At 40.9% G+C, this 27,639-nt stretch overlaps 1 protein-coding gene across 1 annotated transcript in view; it reads left to right on the forward strand.

Moving 5' to 3' along the window:
• Positions 1-27,639, forward strand: part of DOCK2 (dedicator of cytokinesis 2) — a 500,741-nt gene that overhangs the window by 434,299 nt on the left and 38,803 nt on the right. Inside the window, exons 33-35 of the mRNA XM_043986513.1 lie at positions 1,929-2,077; positions 15,141-15,226; positions 26,252-26,408. Coding sequence (XP_043842448.1) covers positions 1,929-2,077; positions 15,141-15,226; positions 26,252-26,408 — 392 coding nt within the window. The remainder of the gene's footprint in view (positions 1-1,928; positions 2,078-15,140; positions 15,227-26,251; positions 26,409-27,639) is intronic.

The raw sequence follows: 27,639 nt of genomic DNA on the forward strand, positions 1-27,639 counted from the left end.
AATTTATACTGACTAGACATTCTAGATAATATAGTCTATATCTGCATCTATCTAATTGTACCACAGTTTCATGTATTTTCCATATTTTCTACAAGAATAGTATGGAATATTATATCAAATGCTTTTCAAAAATCTAGGTAAATTCTCCCCACAGTATTCCTCTCACTTCCCAGTTTAGTAACCTTGACAAAAGGAATGCAGATGAGTTTAGCCTGACCTCATCATCATTGTTTTGCTGGCTCTTTGTAAGCACCTCTTTCTTTTCTAGATGTTTATCCAGCTTTCTCTTTCCTTAATGATCCATTTTAGAATTTTCCAAAAAATCAAAGTCAAATCTGTTGACCAATAGTTTGCAGACTTAATTCTTTTCCCTTTTTTCACAGTTGGGACATCTGACTTCCTCAGCTCTATGTGATACCTTTTCTATTTTCCACAGTCTTTAAAGGGTTACTAATGGTAGGTCAAAAATCATGCCTGCCAGTTCTTTCATACCTTAAGTGAGCTGAATTCATCAAGGACATCTAGGTGGTACGGTGGGTAGAGTGCTGGATTTGGAATCAGAAAGATCAAAGTTCAGGGGGCAGTTAGGTGGTGCAGTAGATAAAGTACAGGCCCTGGATTCAGGAGAACCTGAGTTCAAATCCAGCCTCAGACACTTGACACTTACTAGCTGTTGGACCCTGGGCAAGTCACTTAACCCTCATTGCCCCACCCCCCAAAAAATGATTAAAAAAAAAAGAAAGACCTAAATTTAAATTCTGCCTTAGACCCTTGCTAGCTATGTGACTTTGGGCAAGTTATCTCTCTCAGTTTCTATTCTTACATCTGTAAAAGGGAATAATAATAATAATAATAATAATAATAATAATAATAATAACCTCATGAGGGCTGTGGGGATCAAATGAAATGACCTATGTAAAATGTTTTACAAAATGTAAAGTGCTACAAGAATGCCAGCTGTTGCTATCTCCGTACTTAATAATCATTCCCTATTAGCCATTTTCCTTCTTATTCTGCCTCCATGGTGCCAAAAAGAGCAAGCCTAATCCCTCTTCCATGTGACAGTCTGCCAAATATTTCAAATGCTTTGAATACTTGAACATAGCTCCCATATTTCCTTGAGTCTTCTTTTCTTCACTCTAAATATCCTTAATTTCTTCCATTGATCCTCATTTGCTATTCAGTCAAGGCCTTTCACAAACCTGCCTATCCTTCTCTGGACACTTTCTAGAGTTATTCATCTTGGGAAATAAAAGAGAAAACTTCTTCCACTAAGGTACAAAGCAGAGCACAACTCATCTCTAACTACTAGGTAAGACCTAGTAAGTTGCCTGAGGCAGACAGAGTAAGTGACTTGCTCGAGGTCATACAGCTATTAAGATTCAGAGTAAAATTTGAAAGCAGGCATTTCCAATTATAAGTCCTACTAAGTCATCTATGCAACTCTGCCTCTCAATTTTGTTATCTAAAGAAAAAATGGACCTTGCCCTCATCAATCAGAGATGCATGATTTTTCCTGATATTTATAATAGGGAATTTTAGGCATGTCATTCTTTGATGAGGGTGCCCGTGAAGTCAAATAGAATGCTTCTACATCAGTCACACTTAGAAGCATCTTTCCTATTAGCATATGAATAACAATTTTACTGCTGAATTTTTGAAATATGCATTTTTTTTTCTTCATAATGCAGCTCTCCAATTTGCATGGCTATTTTTCCCAATGTAAAATCTTCCTTACAATGCAAAGACACAACTCCAACTATCCCTTTGGATAAACTATTCTAATATACTCAGTTTTAATTTGGTTCAAGGGTGACTAATTGCACATCATCTATCTTGTTTATCTACCCAACTTCTTTTCTTTTCCATGCCATGTTTGAGAGGATTTTGTTTACATCTAACATACAAATACACCTCTTCTCTTTCAGGGCAGAACAAAATCTGCTTTATTCCTGGAATGGTTGGGCCAATTCTAGAAATGACCCTCATTCCTGAGGTTGAACTCCGGAAAGCCACAATCCCAATCTTCTTTGACATGATGCTGTGTGAATATCAGAGGTGTGGAGATTTCAAAAAGGTAATAAATGAGGGAGAAAATGAATGTGGCATTGTGTGTTGCATCTCTAATCTCTAACCTATATCCCTTGTAATGATTATCTGGCCCTGTCTGCAATGAGCTTCAGCTGTGGTCAGAGGGAGACATTTATGACTGTGTTCAAGGGAGGAAAAAACAACCTAGCAGATGGAATCTGGTCAGTGATGTAGGAAGCAAAAAAAAAGAGTTAATAGAAAAACCTAAGACCCAAGCTCTAATTCAGATATTAGCCCTAAAAGGGATTCAGATCCCAGTTAATGGATAACTTACAAGTCAGGATGCTAAGTTCTCTTGCCCACAGTAATCAGTACCCATAACAGGGACCTAAAGGGGCAAGTCATATAACAATGAAAAAATTGACAGGCTATAGAAAATATGACTAGAAATAAATGGTAAATGAAGATGTTTTGAAACTAAGCATGGGAACCAGAAAGAGACATGCGCAGAAAAGGCCAAATTTGTCCCCGGATTCACCTTATGTCATGTAAACCCCCAAAACACACCTCCACTGGAAAAGGTACCTGCCTCGGGGGTTGGCTTAGGACCCCAGGAACTCCAAATTAGGATAAGCCCTCCCCTGTACCTCCCTAAGGTGGAGATTATTATAATGAGACCGATAATCAATTTATCTGTACTATAAATATAACTGTTTTTTCTTTCTTTATTCGAGAGATACCGTTCCACTATTTTGGTTCTCTTCCTGTGGTCACCCACGGTATTGCAATAAAACCTGGGAAACTGAGTCACTGAGTCTCGTAATTCTTTTGGGACGACTCATGATCAATTTGACCCTAATTCCATCCCACATCAGTCAGCATTCTACTACACTTTCGGGGGCAGCTAGGTGACCCACTGGCCTTAGATTCAAGAGGACCTGAATTCAAATTCTTCCTCAGACACTTGACACGTACTAACTGCATGACCCTGGGCAAGTCACTTAACTCTCATTACCCTGCAAAAACAAAACAAAAAAAGTATTCTACCAAACTCTCTCACTTGAAGCTAAGATTAAAACGCACTTTATTGCTACACATTTCTTTGCTTCCCTCCTTAATAACCTCCTTAAGTTGTGTTTGGAGAGGTGTTTTGGGGTTTTATCCCCCCACTTCTGTGCTTGGTTTGTGTTTTAACTCCTAGGACAAAGACATAGATAGATATGAATGATATAGATATGTAAATATCTTTATCTACAGATAGGCAGCTAGCTGGCTCAGTGGATAGAGCTCTGGGCCTAGAGTCAGGAAAACTTGAGTTCAAATCCAGCCTCAGATACTTATTAGCTGTGTGATCCTGGGCAAGTCACTTAATCCTGTTTCCCTCAGTTTCTCATTTGTAAAATGAGCTGGAGAAGTAAATGGCAAACCACTCCAGTATTATTGCCAAGAAAACCCCATGGACTGTATGGCCCTTGGGCTTGTGAAGAGTCAGTCATGACTGAATGACTGAATAACAAATATCTGTGGATATAAAGATATATGTGCGTATATATACATAAATATTTATATATTCATGTGTGTATATGTATGTTTATCTATCTGAGATGCCTATTATCAATCAGATGGACTATATATTAAAGGAACTGCAGGCTTAGAAAACATGCTTAGTTAGAAAAACCTCTAACTTTGTCATGTGGTGACAAAGGTGTGGACTAAATTTTTTGCCCAGACCAGAAGAAGAAAACATCACATATCAAATCCAAGGGTTATTACTCATGTGGTTTTTTTGAAAAATGAAAAGTCAGCAAAATTTGAGTGATGAAACCTCTCTCTTATGCCCAGTCAGCTGAAAGTGTTTAGAAGCCCCTGCCCCCACCTATGAACTTGTAGACAGTCACTTCCTCTTTCTTGATAATTGCAACATATGTCAATCTTACCTACTGCTTCAGAAGAAAGTTCACTGAATAATGACTGATTTGCTCTTATTCCCTGATCTCACCTGTGGGGTTGGAAATTCAATGAGCCTTGTATGTGAAGATGATGCCACAACAGTGGCAAATTGGAAGTGTTCTTTGATATTTTCCTTTCTGGCCATGGGGATAGAGTTTTCACTTAGTTGTCACATGTTCTTACCTACTCCCCATTGGGAAACTGTTGTGAGAAATCTGACCTAGTTGAGGGGTATAGTCTTATACCTGTGATCTTGACATCATTAGCACCTTCCTCTAACCAAATGAGCTTATTCATCGTATGGAAAATTTTGAGCATGCAGACTGACTTCATTCTATTCCTAGAGTGCCTCACCATCTCTTTCAGTGGAGACAAGGCAAAGAAAGAATGTCGAAGGAGAATCATCCAACTTCAGAGTGGGAAAGGATTATTTTGCCCAACCTACTCTTTTTATAAATGAGAAAACCGGCCCCAGAGAGAAAACAACTTATCTGAGATCACAAAGTTCGTGAATGTTCAGAGCTAGGACTTGAACCTAGTTCAATTCAAGAAACATTTATGAAGTTCATATTGGTTTAAGACATAATGAATAAGACGTTGGACTTGGAGTCAAGAATAGACTGATTAAAATTCTGCCTCTGACATTTACTAGCTGTGCTTCAATTAATTTCTCTGAGCCTCAGGCAACTCTGAGACTTATCTACTAAGTTATAGACATTTGAGTCAATGGAGAGCATCCTCATACCAATGAATTAAGAGTATGGTGTCTTATTATTATGCACTAGATGCCATGGAGAGGAAGAGAAAGGAACAAGCATTTATTAGATGCCAACTATATGCCAGGCACTGTGCTAAGCACTTTACAAATATTACTTCATTTGATCCTCAGACCTGTGAAGTAAATGCTGGCATTTTTCCTGCTTTGGAATTGAGGAGACTGAGGAACATAGACCTTAAGTAACTTATCCAAAATCATACATAAGTATCTGAGGTCAGATTTGAACTCAGGTCTTCTTGATACCAGGACCAGCACTCTAGCCACTGCGCCACCCAGCTAGCTTCTTATGAATGTGGAGATAAAAAAATTACATGGTTCCATATCCTTGAGTTAAGGAGAATATAACTTTTTTTTTTTTTTGGGGGGGGGGTTATACCTGTGATGTCAGAAGTATGAGGAACTCCTATGTATAAAAAGTGCCTTCATCCATCCAGATCAACAAGCTGTCTGTAATGTATAATTTTAGAAAGTTGTTTATCAGAGTAAGAGATTGTGTCTTGCCCATAGTCACAAAGCTAGTATCTGTCAGAACTTCCTGAGTCTAAGACTGACCCTCTGTTCACTACAAAATGCTGCCTCTTGATATATAATAGCAAATGTTACATATATAATATACAAACAAGTGTAATACAATACAGAATGGGACACAGACAAAGAAGAGCAGCAAAGTGCTTATGAGAAGTGTGAGGATGGAAAGGGGAAAATGATCAGGGAAGTCTTTTTGGAGAAAGTAACAGGAAAATTTGACTTTGAAAGAAGGGATTTGGGGACTGAAATATATACAGTGGTTGTCTTAGGCATGGAGCATGACATATGCAAAGGCACAGAGACAGTAGAGGTCAGGTTGATTGGATGGAACATAGAATAAGTGAAGAATGAATTAAAAGGAACAAGTTGTTGATTGACTGTTACTACAATTACTGTCATTAACTGGTGACGTTGATCAAGTTATTTAATGGCTCTGGGCCTCAGTTTCCTCATCTATAAGACTAGAAGGTTAAATTAAATGACCTCTAAGGTTCCTTCCAACTCCAAATAAATATGCAACCCTTTGATCCTATTGTTGTATGACCTCTGGGTTCTTGTTCTCAATCCCCACTTGAACTCTCAGGCTTGGTCCCTAGACAGTGGCTGACCACTTCTCCCTCAGGGCTCTAGGAGTAATCCTGAGGGGTTGAGGTTTGTTATACTGTTGATCATAACCCCTATCTGGTGTGCCACAATCATGTTCATTGCCGCTATGACACTGACTGTCCATCTCATCCTCTGCCACCCCCCTCTTCCCTTTTGCCTTCAATCTCTCCCAACATCAGGGCCTTTTGAATGAGTCCTGTCTTCTCATTTTGTGGCCAAAGTATTTACATTTTGGCTTCAGTATTTGACCCTCCAGTGAATAGTCTGAGTTAATTTCTTTAAGTATTTACTGATTTGATCTTGCTGTCCTAGGAACTCTCAAAAGTTTTTTCTAGTACCACAATTTGAAAATGTCAGTTCTGTGGCACTCAACTTTCCTTATAATCCAACTCTAACAGCCATACATTACTAGTAGAAAAAAAAATAGCTTTGACTACACAGACCTTTGTCTGAAAGGTGATGTCTCTGCTTTTTAGTATGCTATCCAGATTTTCCATAGCTTTTCTTCTAAGGAGCAAGCATCTTTTAATTTCATGGCTTCCATCTCCATCTGCAATGATCTTTGAGCCCCAAAATATAAAATCTGACACTGCTGCCATATCTTCTTTTTATTTGCCAGGAAGTGATGGGACCAGTTGCCAAGATTTCTTTATGTTAAACGTCAAGCCAGCTTTTACACTCTCCTCTTTTACCTTCATCAAGAGGATGTTTAATTCTTCTTCACTTTCTGCCATCAGAGTGGTAACCTCTGCATATCTGAGATTCTTAGTATTTCTCCCAGAAGCCTTAATTCCAGATTTTGATTCATCCAACCTGGAATTTTTTATGTGGACTCTACATATAAGTTAAATAAATGAGGTGACAATATAAAGCCTTGCCATATTCTTTTTCCAATCTTATACAAGCAGTTGTTCCATGTTCACTTCCAACTGTTGCTTCTTGGCCTTCATACAGATTCCTCAGGAGAAAAGTAAGATGATTTGAAACTCCTAGGTCTTTGAGAACTTGCCACATTTTGTTGTGATCCACTAGTTAAAGGCTTTAGTGTAGTCAATGAAGCAGAAGTAGATGTTTTTCTAAAACTCCCTTGCTTTCTCCATAATCCAGCAAGTGTTGGCAATTTGGTCTCTAGTTCCTCTGCCTCTTTGAAAACCAGACTATTTTTCTGGTAATTCTTGGTTCACATATTGCTGCAGCTTAGCTTGCAGAATTTTAGGCATAACCTAACCTTTCTGGAGTGTGAAACAAGCACTATTTTTCTATTATTTGAACATTCTTTGGCATTGTCCATATTTAGGATTGAGATATAAACTGATCTTTTCTAATCTAGTGGCCAATCATGAGTTTTCCAAATTTGTTGGCATATCAAGTGAAACATTTTAGTAGCATTATCTGTTAGGATTTTAAATAGTTCAGCTGGAATTCTCTTCCCTCCACAAGCCTTATCATTAGTAATGCTTCCTATGGCCCACCTGATTTCATTGTCCAGGATGTCTGGTTCTAGATGAGTAACTACCCCATTATGGTTATCAGTGATGTTAAAATCTTTCTTGTATAGTTCTGTATTCTTGCTACCTCTCCTTAATTTCTTTTGCTTCTGTTAAGTCTCTAATGTTTTTGTCTTTTATCATGACCATTTTTGAATGAAATGTTCCCTTGATATCTCTAATTGTCTTGAAGATATTTCTCATCTTTCCCATTAAGTTGTCTTTTTCTATTTCTTTGCATTGCTTATTTAAAAAAAAAACCACAACCTTCTTATCTCTCCTTGCTATTCTCTGCATTCAGTTGGGTATATCTTTCCCTTTCTCCTTTCCTTTTTGCTTTCCTTCTTTCCTCCGCTATTTGTAAAACCTCTTCAGATAGCCATTTTGCTTTCTTGTTCTTTTTCTTTAGAATAATCTTTTTGTTGTTGTTGCCTTCTCTACAATATTACAAATCTCTGTCCATAGTTTTTCAGGCACTCTGTCAACCAAATCTAATCCCTTAAATCTATTCATCACTTCATATTCATAAAAGATGTTGTTTAGGTCATGCCTTTATGGTCTGATGGCTTTCCCTACTTCAATTTCAGTCTGAATTTTGTGATAAGAAGCTCATGATATGAGCCACAGTCAGCTCCAGGTCTTGTTTTAACTGACAGTGTATTGTTTCTCCACCTTTGGCTGCAAAATCTATAATCAATCTAACTTCAATATTGACCATGTGGGAATGACCTTATGTAGAGCCACCTGTTGGGTTGTTGAGAAAGAGTGTTTGCTGTGTCTAGCAAGCGATCTTGACAAAACTCTGTCAGCCTCTGCCTGCTTCATTTTGTACTCCAAAGCCAAACTTGCTTGTTATTCTGATTATATTCTAATTCTCTAATTTAGCATTACAATTCCCTGTGATGAATGTGACATCTCTTTTGATGTTATTTCTAGAAGATGTTGTAGATCTTCATAGAACTGATCAACTTTGGTCTCTGCAGCATCAGTGACATATTACTTTGATGCTGAGTGGTTTGCCTTGGATTCAAACAGATATAATTTGAGATTATACCCCAGTACCGCTTTTCTCATCCTTTTATTGATTATGAGGGCTACTCCATTTCTTCTAAGGGATTCTTGCCCCCAGTAGTATATGCAGTGATCATCTGAGTTAAATTCACCCATTCTTATCCATTTAAGTTCACTGACACCCAAGATGATTATGTTTAATCTTTCCATCCCCTGTTTGACCACATCCAGCTTACCTTGGTTCATAGATCTTCCATTCCAGGTTTCTGTGCAATATTGCTCTTTATAGCATTGGACTTTCACTTCTTCACCAGACACATCCACAACTTAGCTTCGTTTTGGCTTTGGCCCAACCACTTTATTAGTACTGGAGTTACACGTAGTTGTTTTCCCCTCTTCCCCAGTAGTGTATTAGACACCTTCTAACCTGGGACTCATCTTCTGGTGCCATATATTTTATCATTTTAATACTTCCCCTAGGGTGTTATGGGCAAAGATAATGGAGTGGTTGGCCATTTCCTTCTCCAGCTCATTCTACAGATGAAGAAAAAGAGGTCAATAGAGTTAAGTGACTTGCTCAGGATCACACAGCTAAGCAAGTGTCTGAGACCTTATTTGAACTCTTGAAGATGAGTCTTTCTAACTCCATACCTGGTACTCTATCTACTGTGCCATCTAGCTGTTCTTCATATGTAGAGTAAGTGGGGCTAAAATGTACCTTTAGAATCCTGGACTGAAAAGTTACTCCCTTGATCAGTAAGACTAGCTTCTTGAAAGATTTAATGTCTTGGCTGATGAGCCAACCCACTAGTTAGCTGAGGTAATATAGTGACTTCTCAGGACTAGTTCCTCATCAGACTTAGCTATGTCTGCTGCTGGTTCCAGTGATCTCCGTTACTAATTTCCACTGATGAGGGGACCTCCAATGGCTTTTCAAACCTTTCAAAGCTCACAAAGTTATAACATGGCTTTGAATACATATTTACCTAAAGCTTGTTGTTGTTGATGAATTGTTTCAGTTATGTCCAATTCTTTGTGACCCCATTTGGGGTTTTCTTGGCAAAGATAGTAAAGTGGTTTGCCATTTCCTTTTCCAGATCATTTCATAAATGAAGAAACTAAGGCAAACAGAGTTAAGTGACTTGTCCAAGGTCACATAGCACCTAAGTGTCTGAGGTCAGATTTGAACTCAGGAAGATGAGTCTTCCTGACTTAAGGCCCAGCCCTCTGTGCACTACGACACAACCTAACTGCCCCTATCAAAGACTAGGAAAGAATAAACACAAAAGCAGCAGAGGCACCATGTGTTCTGAGACACATAGCAGCTGGTTGGAATAACCTTCCAGTAGTTCACAGCAAGTAATGCTCCTCACTCAAAAGCTTCCAGGGAAGAAATGGAGAGATTGTTACCTTTAATGTTTTATATACACTCTCAGTTCTGGCTTGGCCTCTACTGAGACATTCAATCTTCTAGCTTCTCAGTCAAACAAAAGACTTTTCATCCTTCCATGGTTTCTCGTGAACCCTCAGTCACACTTCACTGGAAACTACCCAGAATTCCACTTGCTGGAGTGACAGTAGGGAGAGACTATTGTGCATGCTTCTCATGCATGCTCCAAGGACTGGGCTTTCATTGGCCAGTCTCCCATCACAGTGTAATCCAAATGAAAATTTGTTATAGTCCTGACTGCAGTGGTAGCAGTAAGAATAGAAAGGGGGAAATATAAGGTATATTTTGGACATAAAGTTTACAGTATTTGGCAGCTAGTTGGATATGGGGGTAAGAGGAATTCAAGATGAATCCTTGATTTTGAGATGTAAGACTTAGATTGGTGTCTTGCCTCTGCTACACACTGTCTTTGTGACCTTGGATGAATCACTTAGCGTCTCTGGGTCTTGGTTTCCTCATTTATAAAATGAGTGGGTTGGGCTGATCTCTAAGAACCTTTACGATGCTGACATTTTTGATTCATTGGTATCTATGAAGAGTGACTAGGAGAATTGTGGTTCAATTTATGAAAACAGGGAAGTCAGGAAAGAGGCCTGGTTTGGAGAAAAAGATGATGAATGTGTTTTTATACAATGTGCAAGGAGTGGGGGCTCCAGCTGGGACATTAAAAGGTTAGCCAGTGGAACTAGTATGTCAAACAAATTATTTGACAGCCTTAGAATACACATCCCAAGCATAATCAAGAACCAGGTGGTTTCTTCTAATATGAGCATGCAGTTCTAGCCTTTAGCCATGTCAACATAGATTTATAGTTTCATTTCTTTAAAATATTACTTTAACTTTAATTGTTTCTTTAAAAAAAGAGAGAAAAAATAATTCCCCTCCCCCACCTTAGATGCATCTGTCTCTCTCTTTTTAAAAATTTTAAATATCTTTGTTAGATTTCCCTTCCCCTATCATTCATTCTCAACCATCTGTGGGCGTATTCAAAAATTGCTTTTCTTTACTGTGGGCTGATAAAATGGGTATCATCTCTCTGACTAATAAGGTCATTATTTTGGGTGTAAAACCTCCCTTGGGGTTGGGTTGAGCCTGGCCCTCTGGCTTCATTATCCCAAATGAGCAGCCCCTCTTACATTTCATAGGGAGGGTGGGGGAGAAGGGGCACAGCCTCAACAAGCTCCAACAGCTTTGAGATCTATGAGTCATTTTTCTTAAAAGCAACAGAAGTCTGAGCCATTTCTAGACTTGGGATCAGTGGAAAGATACAAGAGGCTCCATCAGAATCTGAAGGGAGACTTTCAAACTTGGTCAGCCAATGCACAGTGGATGTTGGGTAACTCCCTCCCACTTCACCATGCTAGAGCTGGTGCTGAGGTAGCTGTTATATTACATGACCTACTAATGGTTTCACAATAGGGATGGTAAGGGTATGAGAGTTGAAGACTTCCCTGAGACAGAGACTCTGCCATGCCCTCACCCTGCTGTGCCCCTTATTCATCCTTTCTTATTGATTCAGCACAAACTACAGGACTAGATGTGGAGTTAAAAGACCTGAGTTGGCATCCTAGCTCTCCCATTTATTTGTCAAATCATCTAACCTCTATGAGTTTCATTTTCCTCATCTATAAAATGGGAATAATAAATAATGTAGTATGATACCTACTTCCTAGGGTTTTGTTATGAGGCTCAATTAAGATAGTGCTATATAAAGCTCTTTGTAAACCTGACTTAAAATGCTATATAAATGTAGCTATTATCATCATTAATAATTATGATTGCCCTCCTTACAGGATTTTTGTAGGGATCAAATGAGATAATAGATATTAAATGGTTTGTAACAGGAAAATGTTCTAGAAATGCAAGTGCATAGTATTATTATTCCTGCTTTGTAAGATGGCACCACTTGTCCCAGGGAATTGTTTCCCTCTGCAAGTTGGATTTGCCTTGCCTGTCTATCTCTTTCTTGTACTGGGGATGAAGGGGACAGGTGAGAACTTAATGTTTTTTAGCAGTATCAGCCTGCCCTGGTGAAGAACAGCTCAGGCTGAAACTCCAGCTGGAGAGATTTCTGACTGTGACCTTGACTCTCAGCTCCCTAGCAAAGACAGCCTAGGAATGGTTCAGAAGCAGCCAGACTTTCTCTCTTGCCTCCAGCACCCTGTAATTTCCCCCCCAGGGGATGCATTGTGGCCTCTAGACAGCTGCTTATTTACTCCATTCAGAGAGATAGGGGTTGCTCCTGCCCCTCCCTGCTTGGCAAGGAAGGAAACACTTGTTATATGGTGGGAGCATTCCAACCTTTTCTCGTGATCTATACATACTTGAATTCCAGTTTTGGTTTTTTTTTTTCAGAAGAGCGACTTTTTGGCTTCCATTATTTAATAGTACAGCCTTAATGATAACAATTGATATTAATAACTACCTTCCGTGATCTTAGCTCCGGAGGGATTACACATTATGACAGAGTACCTCTTTGGTGAGTCTCACTGTCCAGAAGTGTGGTTGGTATTCAAAGCCCCCCATAAACTACCCCTCTGGCCTTCTCTCTCACTACTCCCCCCAGAAGATAATCCCCCCTCCCCTCACATTATGTGTTCTGCCAAGAATTCCTTTCCCTTCCCCTCTTTGCTAATCCAAATGCTCCTGGTCTCTTAAGACATAGCTCAAGTCCATCTCTTCCATTAATCTTTGCAGATCCATTCAAACTTCAGTGATCTCTCCCTCCTCTGAAATTCTTGAGGGACTTATATAGATACTGCTTTATGTTTTTGCTGTATGTAGGCATTTTATCTTCCCAAATAGACTGTCAACTTCTTGAGGGCAAGAACCTTGTTCCTATGATTACATATATTATCAATATTCATTATAGTATGCTCTCTATGTTCAATCCATTGATAATAATGAAGTTTTCTCCACATGAATGAATGGACCAATGAATGAATGAAATAGTGTATGTTTAGTATGTACTAAGTATAGGGGATACAAATAGAAGAGCAAGACAGTCCCATCCCTCTAGGAGCTCTCATTCTAATAGAGACAATACCCATAGGGAAATGCTGGCCAGGGAGGGTTGTTTTGGTTTGAGAAGTAATAGGCGTAATAAATGAAACAATAAGTTAGTCAGTTAAGTCCTTTTGAATCCAAGTAGTATTGATTTGATTACAGTTCTTAAAGCAAGAAGTGGAAAGTATGTATATTGTGGGGCTGGGGTGAGGGAAAGAGGAAACAGATTGGTTAGGAGATGGCCAGAATGAACAAGTATGATTAGGTTTGGGGGGGCTATCTCAATAATAGAAAGCAGCACTGCTCTAAGGTCAGAATTCCAGGTTGGAGGGTGTAGCAACACCGTAAGTCTGACAATAGAGGCTAAATGGCTTGAGTACAAAGTGTCCAATTTCTCTGAAAGAGTCACCACTAGGAATTTTGACATGTAGGGCAAATTCAGTTGAGTAGGTAAGGATAGCATAGAGAACAATAAGGTAATCTGCCCCCCAAAATCACCACTGGGAGGAGGTGGGGAGGGTAAGGAAATGGCAAAGGTCCTTTTGCATCTGTAAATCTATGATCTGATGAAAGAAATAACTACTTAGCTAATGACTCATTGGAGGTTGACAGAATAGACTGCTGAATTTCTGCAACATCAGTCTTATTTCCCCCTTTCCCCTTTGACCATGACCTCCACATCTCTTTTTACTTCCTTACTTCTTTCTGCCAGCCTTCTTCCTGGCACAGTGGTAGGCTACTCATGGTGAAGGGTGAGTCTCAGAATGAGGCAGTATTCCTATGTGTCTTTCCCCATCAGATGTCGGATTGGGACAGAACCTTGATCACCCTGCCTTGGTTAGAGACCTCTAATCTGTCTGGAGGCTCTTAATTAAACCCCGAATGCTCTGTCTTTGGGAATCTGCCCAAGGTTAAGGAGAATTCATTTCTCTAGTGGAGAGAGCTCTCTCAGACCTTCCCCTGTATGCCCCACAGTCCTGTCCTCTGCCCATAAAAACAAAGCAAACCTAAAGTCATCTCTCTCCTAATCCTCCCCTCAGCCCTCCTGGCAGGGGACAAAATGTGCTTCAAAATCAATCATTCGACCAATAAGCATTTATTAAGTGCCTACTATCGATCAGGCATTGCACTAGGTCCTGGAGATACCAAGTCGTCAAATTTACAAGTTAATGGTATAATAATAATAATAGCTTATTTTTATCATGCTTTAAGGCTTATAAAACACTTTCATTGTGAGGTAGGCAGTGCAGGTATAATCATCCTCACTTCAGAGGTGAAGAAAGTGATGCTCTAAGGATTTAAATCAGAGCTTCTTAAACTCTTTTTCACTCGCAGCCCCAAGTATATGGACATATAAAATAGGTATACATAACCTTTTCCTGTTGCCAAATTTTCTGTGACCTTCACATTCCATTATGCAAGCCCTTATGGGGTCAAGACCCACAGTTTAAGAGGCTTTGGTTTAAATGACTTGCCCCCAATTAAGTTCAGAACCAGAAAGAGGACCTAGGTCTTCTAACCCCTGGTCTACTGGTCTCATCCCTAGAATTGGTGGCTCTGAACAGAATCTGAGAGTCCGCATCAGGATGGAACAATATGTTATCATAAAATGAGGGGATTAGACCAAAGACTGAAGAAATAAAAGCCTCATGAACCTCATATATGCTGAATGCAGTGAACCTTGCACAGGGACTACCACCAGCCAAAAAATAAATATCAACCCTGCACCAAGGGAGCTTGGAATCTCAAGAGACCCGGGTTCAAATTCTAGCCAGAACAGTTACTAGTTATGTGACCATGGGCAAGTCACTTAGCTTTTCTGGGCCTGAGTTTCCTCATTTGTAAAATGGAGATCATGCTAGTCGTACCTACCTCTCAGAGTTGCTATGGGAAGGATCATGTGAGATGATGGATATAAAGTGTTTTGCAAACCAGAGTGTTGTATAAATTATTATCATGGTTGTTTTTTAATGGGTGCTAAAACACATACTGTTTTGTTTAATACTAGAATATAATGTAAAGTGACCCTTCCAGAAAACAAAAATTCTGAGTTAATCACGAGCCCCAATCTTGGTGAGGTTTATGGAGAATGAGCTTCTTGCTGCAAAGCCGTGACAGGTTTTAGGCCATGATGCAGAGCAATGTGGCAGGACTGTCCTTGCTCTCTGCATAAGCCACAGGCTCTCTCTATTCTTGCTCAGGCTGAATGGTCTCAGATTCTCCCTGAAGCCAAGAACTTGCCTCTGAGACTGATCTATCTTTTGTTTTCTTTTGAATTCTGCTACCCTTACAGTTTGAAAATGAAATCATCCTCCATCTGGACCATGAAGTGGAAGGGGGACACGGCGATGAGCAGTACATGCAACTGCTGGAGTCTATGTAAGTCTCTAGGGCTGGGGCGAGTCTATGGGGAAGAGCCCTAAGGCTCTACTGTGAAGCAAGCTTAGGACATCATCCCGAGGGACCTGCAGCTGGAAACCTCTGCTCCACCTGAGAATCTGCTTGATGGTGTTCTCTCACGGGCTGGGGTTAAAGAGGTACCCATGAAGATCTGACCGTGTCACTCCCCTGATATTCAGTCAATTCCACTGGGTCCTTATTACCTCCAAGATCAAGGGCGAAATCCTGTTTGGTTTTTTTTCACAATGTGTCCCCTTCTAATCTTTCTAATTTTCTCAGAATTTGTTCTCCTCCAGGTACAGTATGATCCAGCAACATTGGTATTCTTGCTTTTCCTCACATCGGACGTACAATCTCCCAACACTGGCTGCTCCCCCCTCCCCTGCCTAGACAGTCCTCCCTCCTCACCTCCACCTCCTGGCTTTGGTGGCTTCCTTTAAGTCAACTCAAATCCCACTTTCTGCAAGAGGCATTTAATAAAGGCTTGATGCCAACTGACACCTTTGTCTTCCAAGAGGAGTCTTTCTCCATTGGTTATTGAAGGATCTAGGTCAGAGGTGTAAAAACATGGGGCAGGCCTACAATCCTAAAGATGACCAGAACAGATTAAAATGTAACTGGAACATAACTAACAAAACAAATAACAGCACATTAGAATATAAATAATGTTAATATGTAGTTTTGTAAGTTAACAGCCCTGGTCTAGATGACAAAGGAAAGTAGCTTTGGGGTCTAAGCAAAGATATCAGCATTTGGGAAGAGTTTTGGGGGGGGATGTGTCCAATATGATGAAAACCTTCTTTCTTAGAACCGCTAAAGTCCTAGCTAAGGCTCTCTAAAGATGATCTTTTCCCTATATTCATACCTTGGCTCTCTCACTAGACAATACGCTCCTTGAGGGCAGGAGTATGTTTTAAATATCATTTTTCCCACAGAGCCAATAGTCCAGAGCCTTCCACAGGTAGGTGCTTAATAAATAACTGGGTGATTTAGGCATGATTATTTCCAAGAACTTCGGACACTCCCTGCCTCAGTGACTTTAACTGGGGAAAGAAAGAACACACAGAGAGAATATGGCTTGGATATCTTTACTAGCTAGCATGGTGGTACTTGTTAAATTCTCCCCTCTGATGTCACGTTTCTGTGAAAATGAAAACCATATTTCCCCATCTCCTTAAAGTTCTTCGATGTGGAAAAGATGGCATAAGAGGCAATTGTGATGGAATGGATAGAGGGACAGTCTTAGAACCTGGACCACCTACTAGCTAACATGGGTAAATTGTTTTACCTCTCAGTGCCTCCAACAATTTTCTAAGACTATATGTAAGTTATGGATGAGTTGGTGATTGACCGCTGCTGATTGGAGGAAGCTTCCACACTGGTAGTTCCTGCCCTGACAAAATCACGGGTTCCTATCCCCCCAACAAAACAGGGACAATAATACTGGTCATCCATACATCACAGGGTTGTTGTGTGGCCCAGGGGAGATAATGTATACCAAATGATTTGCAGACTCTTAAGGCCTATATAAATATCCATTATTATTAAGAGGTGACTATTACAATCCATAAGGCAGTTGAGTCAGCACGGTTCAATAAAAGGAGTGCTGGTTTGGGAGGCAGAGGCCTTTGTTCAAATCTGGGTTTTGCCATTTCTTACTCACGTGGCCTTGGGCAAATTGCTCTTTGACTTCCCTGGGCCTTAATTTTCCTCCTTATAAAATAGGGGTGGGGGTGGTGGATTATCTGACCTCCAAGGTCCCTTTGCAGTTCCAAGTCTTTGATTTTATGAGGCAAATAGTTGTTTAGCAAGTGATTTATTTGAATACTGACAGAATAGAGTACCGGATTTCCACAGTGATCCCAATTTTCATGGCCTCTTGACCACAGCCCCTACATCTTTTCTTTCTAGAACCAGCTGTTCTCTCAAAAAGCCTTCTTCCTGGCCAAGCCTGCCTCACAGAGCTCTCTTTGTTAGGGACACATAGAGAAAGGCCATTCTGGGCTTACAAACAGCTTGTGTAAAGCTAGGCAGAGATTTTTAGCAGATGTCATGGAAGGATTCCTGATGGAGCACTGGTCTAGACAATCGAATTTATTGCCTATGGCTGTATTCTACCTCTGGAGGAAAAAGAAACAACACTTTGGATTATGACAATCGGTGGATTATAAAACAGTAAAAAGGAAAGAAGGAATAGCACAGAGATTTAAATGACATTAATAGAAGAGAAATAGAAATGGAAATGTTAGAGTAAAGCAATCCCTCTCCCCCACCCCAGTAAAGGCCAAAAGATAAAGGACAATACAATTTACATACAGAAGTAAATATTGCCATAATAGATAATATCCATAGTCCATCTAGTCTCTGTGGGAGTAATGAAGTAATAAACCACAGAAGAGCATGTCAGTTGTCCTTGGTGGGAGGTAGCAGAGGACTGTAGCTATGGATTTTTAGCCAAAGGACTTGGGTTTGAATAGTGGCTCTTCCACTTCTTCCCTGTGTAACCTTGGGTTAGTTTCATTACCTCTTTGGACCTCAGTTTCCTCATTTATAAGATGATGGTATTAAAGCATGATGATTAATAAAGGTTCAAGACATAGTTTCTGGGTTATTTAGTTATTTTATTACTAAGGCCAGCAGGTTATTAATAAAAGGTTGGTCATTTTGTCTCTCAGACCAAAAACAATCATGGTAGTGGACTCATAGATTATATATGCTTATGTATCCATCAAACTGCAATCAAATCTAATTGGTTAATATGATTAGAGATGGTCTATATTAAAATGAAGGACTGAGTATCTCTTGGATAGGAAAGTATCTCTATACCATACCACCCATAGCTTTAGGCTATCAAATTCAAAGAATTTATACCCTTTTGGGGGGAGGGTGCTTAGAGTGACCCCTGGACAGAGAAATTAACTCTATTCAGACCACCCCCAGCCTTCTGCTATCTCAACAAAAGGATCTGCTTCCACCCAAGTTTGAGCAGAAAACAATGGGCTTCAGCACCCTTAAATTAAATTCCTTTCAAGGTTGGGTGGGGTCTGACCTAGATGGAGTCAATGCAATCTCATTATCAGTGATGTCTTTTAAGAAAACTGAATCTAAAGTCTGGACTTCGGAAGAAAAGGACAGAGCTCCAAGTCTCCCCCAAGATAATGATTATTAATAATCATTTCTAACAAAACTATGGACTCAAAGTTCCCTTCTGTTTTTAAAACTATGAATGAAATCTATTTAGTGCTTTTCCTCACCTGAAATTTTTGGTTGAGTCATTTTTTTCTATTCCCATCCTAAGCCCGTTTCATCTTATAACAAGCCAAGCTTCTGATGTGAAAGCCCTAAAGAAGACCCAAGAGCGATCGATCAGATCCCTGCAAGGAAATGCTGATCTTGGAGGAGACCAGTCTCAGCAGTATCCCTTCCCTCTCCTCATCCTGTCTGAACACAGGGCTCATTAAATTTGTTAGAATGCAAATGATTTTCCAGTAGTAGGAGAATTCAGCTTCCCCTCTCTCTGGTGAATACCAAGATTGATTGTCCAGAGGAAAATGGTGACATTTCGCTTCAGTCAATATTTATCTCTTGAGACCACATACATTAAAAAACATTCTAAATATTGACCAGGAATAAAACTATAAGCATCGTCAGCACTTTGTGTTTTTTAAAGGGGGCAGGAGTACATCCAAATCCAAAACCTGTCAGCAGGTCAATTTTATCAAAAAAAAAAAATTTAATTCTGAAAAAATAATTATTCATAATAAGAAAAAGTGATAATAGATCTGAGAAATCAGAGACAAAATTCATTATTTCTCCCCAGAAACAGCATTTTTGGACATTCTCCACAAAGCAGACCAGTCTCCTTGCCAAGAGTTCAGACCGCACAACAAAATTCCCAAGGGCTGAGGCCATTGCTACTCCCTTCTCACCCAGAAAAGTGCAGACCTTTCAGTTTATCCACTCTCCCCTTCTCTCTACCCCTCCCATTACTTTCTTTTTTTTTTTTTGTTTTGTTTTGTTTTTTTTTAGTGAGGCAATTGGGGTTAAGTGACTTGCCCAGGGTCACACAGCTAGTAAGTGTTAAGTGTCTGAGGCCAGATTTGAACTCAGGTACTCCTGAATCCAGGGCCAGTGCTCTATCCACTGCGCCATCTAGCTGCCCCCCTCCCATGACTTTCTAAGAAAGTTTCACGCTGAAGAAAGCTGGGCATTAGATATCGCTAGAATCCTGAGTCAGCATTAGTTAGCTGTTCATCTGAGTGGTTAACACTTAGGCTCCAATAACTCTGAGTCAAGAATAAAAGTACATCAGTAGCTTTTGATTCAGGCCTCCAAGCCCAGTCTGATGGAGCAATTCCATTGGCCTTTCTATTATTCCTCCAGGGTATGCCAGCATGCCAACCATCCTCCCTTTCCTCCATCTGGGAATTCAAGCCTATGGTCAAGAATCCTTGGTAGATACATCTTTTCTCATTCAACAGGCTGCTTATGTCTCAGGGAATTTGCAACTGACACACATATGTTTCTTGCTAGTGGACCCTGTACTGGCCATAAAAATGACTACTTCACAACCCTATACACATCATCATCCCCCAGCATTTCAAAGAATGAAGGCACAGTCAGGATCTTGCCAGAAACTCAAGGGGAGCTGATGAGAGGAACCATATCTCACTCCTAAAAATAGCAGTTCCTCCAGTAGCAGGATTCACAAGATTATAGTTTTAGAGCTCAAAGAAACCTTAGAAGCCAATGAGTCCAACCCCCTGATTGTACAGATGAGGAAACTGAGGCTTCAAGAGGTTAAGTGGCTTGCCCCAGGCCACACAGGTATTGCCATTTAATCAGTCAATAAAATGTTGTTAGGCCCTTACTATGTGCCCTGCACTCAGCCAAGCCCTGAAGATGCAGAGAAAGGTGGAAATATGGCCCTACTCTCAGCAAGCTCACATTTTAATGGGAGAGAAACATACAAGTAAGTGTACACACCAGATATATACAGGGTCAATGAAAGGTTATTTTAGAGGACAAGGTCCCTTGCAAAAGGTGATATTTGAGCTGAGTGTTAAAGGAAGCCAAGGAATACAAGAGCCCATAGGAAGGAGGAAGACCATCCTGGTCATGGCTAGCAGCACTCCCAGATGGGGGCCATCACTCTATCCCTATCCCCTCTTCATGGATTGCCTTGTATTTACTTAGCTGTGCACATTCTGTCTCCCTAGAGAATGTAAGCTTGCCAAGGGCACCAGTTGTTCTGTTTCTGCCTTTGTATCCCCAGCACTTAACATAGAATCTGGCTTATAAGTAGCCACTTAATAAATGACAACTTATTGATTGATGATCAATCGATTGATTGATTGACCTGAATGGCAGTGTTACAGGCACTGACAGTGGAGTTTGGGGCCAGGGAAGGAAGACAGAAATACGTTGTTGTTGGAGGCTAAGCTAGGTAAGAAAGAGAGTAGAGATCAGTAACATGAAGTCCATTAGGAGTCTAAGAAGCTAGGAACAGGGGCTGAGGTCTGTGATTTCATTGGTATACAGAACTCTCAGGTGAGTCAGTCAACTACTCAGTCACCTGTTATGTGACAGCTATTGTGCTAAGCATTGAGGATATAAAGAAGGGCCAAAAAAAGGGGGGAAAAAGTCTCTGATTTGAAGGAGCTCATGGTCTAATGGAAAACTCCCTTCTCAGTGCAGGTGAGCGCCTCTGCAACTCATTGTCCGAGAGCAGTGATCTCAAACTCAAGTAGAAATGGGCCACTCAACTGTTTGTAAGGATCCTTGCAGTCCATATTGACTTAGAAAACCACATATTAACATTATCTATGTTTTACTGTGTTGTTATGTATTTTGTTAAAAAATTTCCCAATTATATTTTTAATCTGGTTCTGCACTTCGGAGTTCTAGAGCTCATTGGATACATGTTTAACACCTCTATCTTTGGATCACTAGGTGGCAAGTCACTTGACCCTCATTGCCCCCCCACACACAAAAAAAATAGTCTTTGGGGGTTATCTTGGATCATTGTAGTGCTGAGAATAGTTATCATTCACAGTTCTTTATCAAACAATATTGATGTCACTGTGCACAAAGTTCTATTGGTTCTGCTCACTTTACTATACATCAGTTCATACAAATCTTTTCAGGCCTTTCTGAAATCACCCTGCTTGTCATTTCTTATAGCACAATAATATTCCATCACCATCATATACCACAGCTTGTTTAGCTATTCCCCAGTTGATGGACATCCCTTTGATTTCCAATTCTTAGCCACCACAAAAAGAGCTGCTTATAAATATTTTTGTACAAATTGGTCTTTTTCTCTTTTGTGGGATGTCTTTGGGATATAAACCTAGCAGTGGTATTGCTGGATCAAAGGGCATGCACAGTTCTATGGCCCTTTGGGCATAGTTCCAAATAAGCACACATAAATTGAAGGACACTTAGCAGGGCACACACGTGTCCTGAAAGTCAAAGCAATTTATGAATATCTTATGCTCTTCTTCTTGGTCTGAAGATCAATTCCAAAGCTTAGATCTGGAATGTGGAAGCAGTGACAAAGTTATACCTGGTCAAAGAGGGTGTATAGATGGAAATGAAGGACAAAGCCTGACAAAGATCACCTTTTCCCTTGTCTGTCCTTAATGAAACTGCTGCCAAAAAGATACTGTTTTTCCTATCTGCCATCAATAGGTAATGTGCCTGGAATGGCAAGACTGGAGTGAGATAGAATTGGGAAGAGATAATAGAAAGAGATATAGACGAGGCCACAGGAGGACATGCACATCCACGCAGGGGCTCAGTCACAGAATCTTCAGGGAGGGAAGAGACCTGAAAGATTTGGCCTATCTCATGCCTGAAGCATAACTGCCTTTCTTCCACAACAAAGCTGCAGAATGAGAGAAAAAGGAGCAGAGCATTGGCATAGGATTGGGGTCAGGGGGCGAAGGGCAGCCTAAGAAGGTAACAGCACCCTGTCAGTGGAGGGAAGCAGACCAAGCTAGTCTGCATTAGTTAAGGCAAGAGAGTAATGGTACCATTGGAAATGATCAGGAGAAAGAGTCCTAAGTTTACCCCGGTTTGATGAGACAAGAGAGTAATGGCATAAGCTAGGGAAGTAAGAATAAAGTTCCAAGCTAATATGAGTCAGAAGCTAGGCAAGTCCCAGTGCCAATATGAACAGGAGAGGCAGCCTGGTGTAATGAAAGAGCATCAGGTTTCAGGTCAGAGGGCCTGAAGTCCAAATTCAGCTCTTCTACTTATGATATATGTGGCCTAGGGAAACTCATAGTTCCTCTGGGCCCCAGTTTCTTCCTCTGTAAAATGAAAGGGTCAGACCAGGTAAGCTCTAAGCTTTGTCTAAAACTCATATGACTCATAAGTCATTACAGATGATCTGAGGAGTCCCATAAGTTGTATCAGATGGCCAGAAGAGAAACAGTAATGTTAAAACTACAGTTGGGAGCAATAACACAGCTTTGAATGGTGAACAAGTTGTTCTCTTGTTCTGTTGTTGTCTTTGAACAATGTAGGTACCACGTTTAATGAGACATTCAGCCTGCCCTGTGGGTCCTTGGGTTCTACTAGGGTGCCATCAACCTATTTACTCTTAAGCAATTTGGGGGTCAGAGAATCAAAGCACATTATCTGGGTCATTGGGACCAAGCCAGTAGACCAAGTAGACCAAGGTCCTCTCCAGGATGATGGATCTTTATTCCCACCACCCACATACCCATTCTACTGCAGTTTTATCATTTCATTCTTCCCCCAGTAGAGTCAGGGAACTGAGTATATGACATGAGACAACTATTTATACATTGGCTTCCATTCAGTCCAGTCTAATTCAACTGAAAACCAATTGCATCCCTTAGCACTGTTCTCATCTTTCTAGAGAGCACTTGATGGTGGTTGCTCTAAGAGCAGAAACAAACAAGATGTCATATGATTAAGTCTCTCTACCTCCTGTGAGACAGAATAGGAGATAAAAGGTGCTGTAGCAATTCAGTCCCACTCTTCCATTCTAGTCTTAGGTGCTCAAGGAGAAACGTTGTTAGTTCTCCCAAAGTACCCTGCCCATCAATCGCTCTATCACTGGGCCAATGAGAATGGCTTTCTGTTCCCCAAAGAGCCACCACTATCCAGCTTTAGATTATGGGTTGCAGAGAAATAGAAATGCAGAGACTCTAGACTAGGGCACTCTCCCCGACACCCCCTGTGGCCAGGCACAGAGGGGCCCATCTCAGGATTTCTTCCTTCCTCCCAGGAAGGCAGAGGAGGATCACAAATCAGAGCCTGTGAGATACCTGGCAAGCATAAAAACCTCATTATCTTTGTTACTGTGTTAGAAAGGGGAAGGTGAGCTGGTAGTGGGAGTCATTTGGAAGGAGGCAGACACAAAATGTGGAGTGAGACCAAGCTTTGTTTAAATTGAAGGTTGATTTGCATGGAGCTATTGCATGGAGCTATTGTGACTAAGAGCAGGTGCTTTCCCTGTAGGGAAGATGGATTTGTCTGATCATAGCAACAGACTGGAAGACCATGTCTCTATAGCCCAGCTCACTGCATGGGGGCCAGATGAATATCCAAGGTCCCTGTCTCTCTTATGTTTCCAGGTGTCTCTGAGACCCAAAGTGGCCCCAGAGATAGCAGCAGCCGGAGCCTACTGAGTATGGCTGATGGGATTTCTATGTCTCCTGAATGTATAGTATGTGTAGTATTGCCCTATGGAAAAGCACTAAATATGAGTAGGGAGTGGGGGTTGAGTGTAGTGAACAGAGTTCTGTAAGTGGAAGAGGGGAAACCTAGGTTCTAGACTTAATTTCTTATTAATTATTATTCTTAAAAGAATAAATAAATACTACTTGTAGTCACGGGTACCAAATAGCTGTGCAGCTAATTCTAAGTCATAGGACCTCACTATGTCCCAGTTGTATAGTGTAGTGGGGAGAATATTGAATTGGGAGTCAGGTTCTGTTCCCAAATCTGCCACCAGCTCTGTGACCTCGGACTAGCCATTTCTCCTCCCCAAGCCTCCTATTTCTAGTCTAAACAAGAAGAGAATTGGACTACGGCCTTTCCAGTTAGAACCTTCTATGATTATAGAATCATGTCTAGAAAACGGGACTGGAGATACATATGCACTGTCTACCTTGTATTGTGGGGGTCTTTTGTGAAAACAGATGCAAAAGTGTTTGAGAAAGCTAAAAGTACAATGTAAATTTAAAGTATAATTGTCATTAGGCAGGAAGTAGGATATATACCACCCCACCTGTCCAACTAATTGAATGTCACACAGCTGGGCAATTGTGATCAGTTCCAGGGGTAACATATTTGGAGGGATGCTGGCAAGCTGGATCAGACTCCTAGGTGGGCATCCAGGATCGCAAGTGATCAGGAAGCTGCGAAGGACAAGGGACGGTTAGTCTGGAGAAGAGGATAACTGGAAGGGACGTCATACTTGTCCTAAAGTATCTGAATGGCTTCCATGAAGAAGAGCAATTAGATTTGTTTTTCTTGACCCCAGAGAATAGAACTAAGAGTAATGGGGGGGGGGGGAAGGTGCAGAGAAGCAGGTTTTGTTTCAATAGAAGAAAAAACTTCTTAATGATCGGAATGATCTAAGAGTAGAATGGGAGGTCATAAATAAATAGATGATAACAATAACAACTAGCATATTTATCATGCTTTACAAATATCTCATTTGAGTGTAACAGCAGCCCTGGGAAATAAGTGCTAGGTATTGAGTTCCCACTCACTGTAGACCATCATCATCATCATGGTGGTGGTGGTGGCGGCGATGATGATGATATCTGGCATTTATATACGACTTTTTAAGATTTGCAAAGTGCTTTACAAATATTATTTCAATCTATTTTTACAATGACCTTGTGGCCATTACTATTATTATGCCCATTTTACAGATGAGGAAACTGAGGCAGACAGAGGTTAAGTGACTGACCTAGAGACACAGAGCTAGCTAGTAAGTGTCTGAGGCCAGATTTAAACTCCGGTCAGGTCTTCCTGACTCCAGGTTCAGCGCTCTATCCACTAGGCCCCCTAGGAACTTAAGTGACTAGTTGCTGATGTTTCTGTAGAAACTGGACTACATAACTCCTCAGGTTCCTCCTGGTGCTGAGAATCCATGATTCTGTGAACACCTGGGGAAGAATGAAATGCCATCTGAGGCATCCCACTGCATCAGGATGAGGTTAGACTCATAAGACAGGGTCTTCTCCTCACTGCTTTCTGCCAGGGCTGGGGTAGCACTTGTGCAGCAACAGGTCTTAATTTTCAATAGAAGATAAAATAAATATTATTTGGGCTTTGGGGATCAGAGGAGCAGAAGAGCGTTTGATCTCGCTCAGAAGATGTTAGATGGCTATTGGCATAGCCTTACTTGATTACAGGGTTTAGTGAAGGGAATTAGTAGCATCCTCCATGACTAGCAGAGCACTTAGTAGGTCATCTAGTAGAGTAGCATCATTGGTGTACTGGATCTCTGCAAATTTATCATGTTCTCTATTGTCAGTGACTCACTACCAGGAAGCGCTTCCTAATGGCCACCTTAAATCTCTTATGTCACAGACTCTTCTTGTGTCCTAATTTCTATCAGTCAACCAACAAGCATTTATTGAGCACCTGCTCTGTTTCAGGTACCCTACTAGGTGCAGAGGATACAAAACAGAAATGAAACCATCCTTGCAGTCAACCAGCTTATACTTTATTGCAGGAAACAACATGGTTATGATTATGAAACATATTTGTGCACAAAATTCGTTTCTTGTTGACTGTGGAAAGGCTTTAATTTAGAGAGGGTCTTTAATTTGCTAATTTCCCTTGTGAGGATTGCACATCCAGTAGGTCTGTTTTCATGACCTAACTCCATCTCTCCTTGCCCTATCCCAGCTCCTCTCCTTCTTTCCCCTCATCCCCCATAGGCCTCCATCAAAGGCATTGACTCTCACCTTACTCTGAGATCATTCCCCTTTCTCTCTCTGGTCGCAGATTGGTAGAGTGTGCCGAGCATCACCCAAGCATCACCAAGTCTGTGGAGAACTTTGTAATTCTCGTCAAAGGCCTGCTGGAGAAGCTGCTGGATTATCGGGGTGTGATGACTGATGAGAGCAAGGACAACCGCATGAGCTGCACAGTTAACTTATTGGTATGCCAGCCCACCCAGGCCCAGCCTATTGAGAACCCAGCAAAGGAATTAGGTTATGGGAGGACCTTATTGTGGAGAACCCAGCTAAGACTTCAGGTGCTAGGAGACCTTACTGTGGAGAACTCAGCTGACGCTTCAGGTATTGGGGAAAATTTAAGAGTGGAGAACCTGGTGAGGGCATCAGGTGCTGGGATCTTTCCTGTGGGGAACCTGGTGAGGTGTTTGAGGATCAGCAAACCTCCCTGTGAAATTCTGCGGTGGTTCTAGTTTTCCTCAAGTATGGCTAGAATGATTGGCTCTCTTTGGAACCTAATGGTTTCTGGTTTCCAGGGACTGAGCAGTTGCAACATTCCCAGATTTTCATGCTCACCTAGGCCTCTCTCACTAAATTTGTGCCATGAGGCTGAAGATCTCCATCTGAGTTCCAGCTCTGCTGCAGAAGAGCTGCATGACCTTAGGCAAATCAGTGCCTCTATCTGGGCTTGTTTTCTCATCTGTAGAATAACAGACTCTAGACTAAATGGCCTTGAAGTTCTCTCCAGACTTAACATCCTATGATTCTGAGTCAGAATCCAAACAGTGACACATTCAGTAGTGGAAAGAGCACTGGATGCCAGAGGGTCTGGGTTCAAATGCTGTCTCTGTTACAAATTACCTCTCTTGGGCAGAGCACTTTATATCTCAATCATTGAGCTTCAGTTTCCTCATCTGTAAAATGAGGGGGTTAAACTTTTGATCCTAAAATTCCTTCCAGCTCTGACATTTTATGATCACATAACCCTAAGTTCAGTTAGGCCCAATTTTTTGTTTGTTTTTGAATAGGCAGCAGCATGGTAGCATTCTGAATTTGGAGCCATTGTACCCAAGTTCAGATTCTGGCTTGTGTGCCTATTATCGAGTCATTTGACTTCTCAAGGCCTCTTTAAAATGAGAAGAGTTAAAGCTGTAAATCTATGATCCTATGATTGAGGGGCCTTGAATCAAATTGTTCTGGTTTGCCAAATGTAAGCATTTTAGTTATGAAATTCCATAGTTCCTAATTGTTTTGGGTGGTCATTCTCTCTATGCCAAGAGCAGAATCTGATGTAATGGATGTGAGTCCTTGGACTGTTTCAGCAGAGACAAATCCTTAGACAAGCCTCAGAGATAATCTGCGCTTGCCACCTAGATCCCAAGATGGGAACTTCTTCCTTTCTTCACCTGGAGAGTTCCTGGGAGGGAGTGGTTGGAG

Source organism: Dromiciops gliroides, chromosome 2 (assembly GCF_019393635.1).
Source record: "Dromiciops gliroides isolate mDroGli1 chromosome 2, mDroGli1.pri, whole genome shotgun sequence".
NCBI lineage: Eukaryota > Metazoa > Chordata > Mammalia > Microbiotheria > Microbiotheriidae > Dromiciops > Dromiciops gliroides.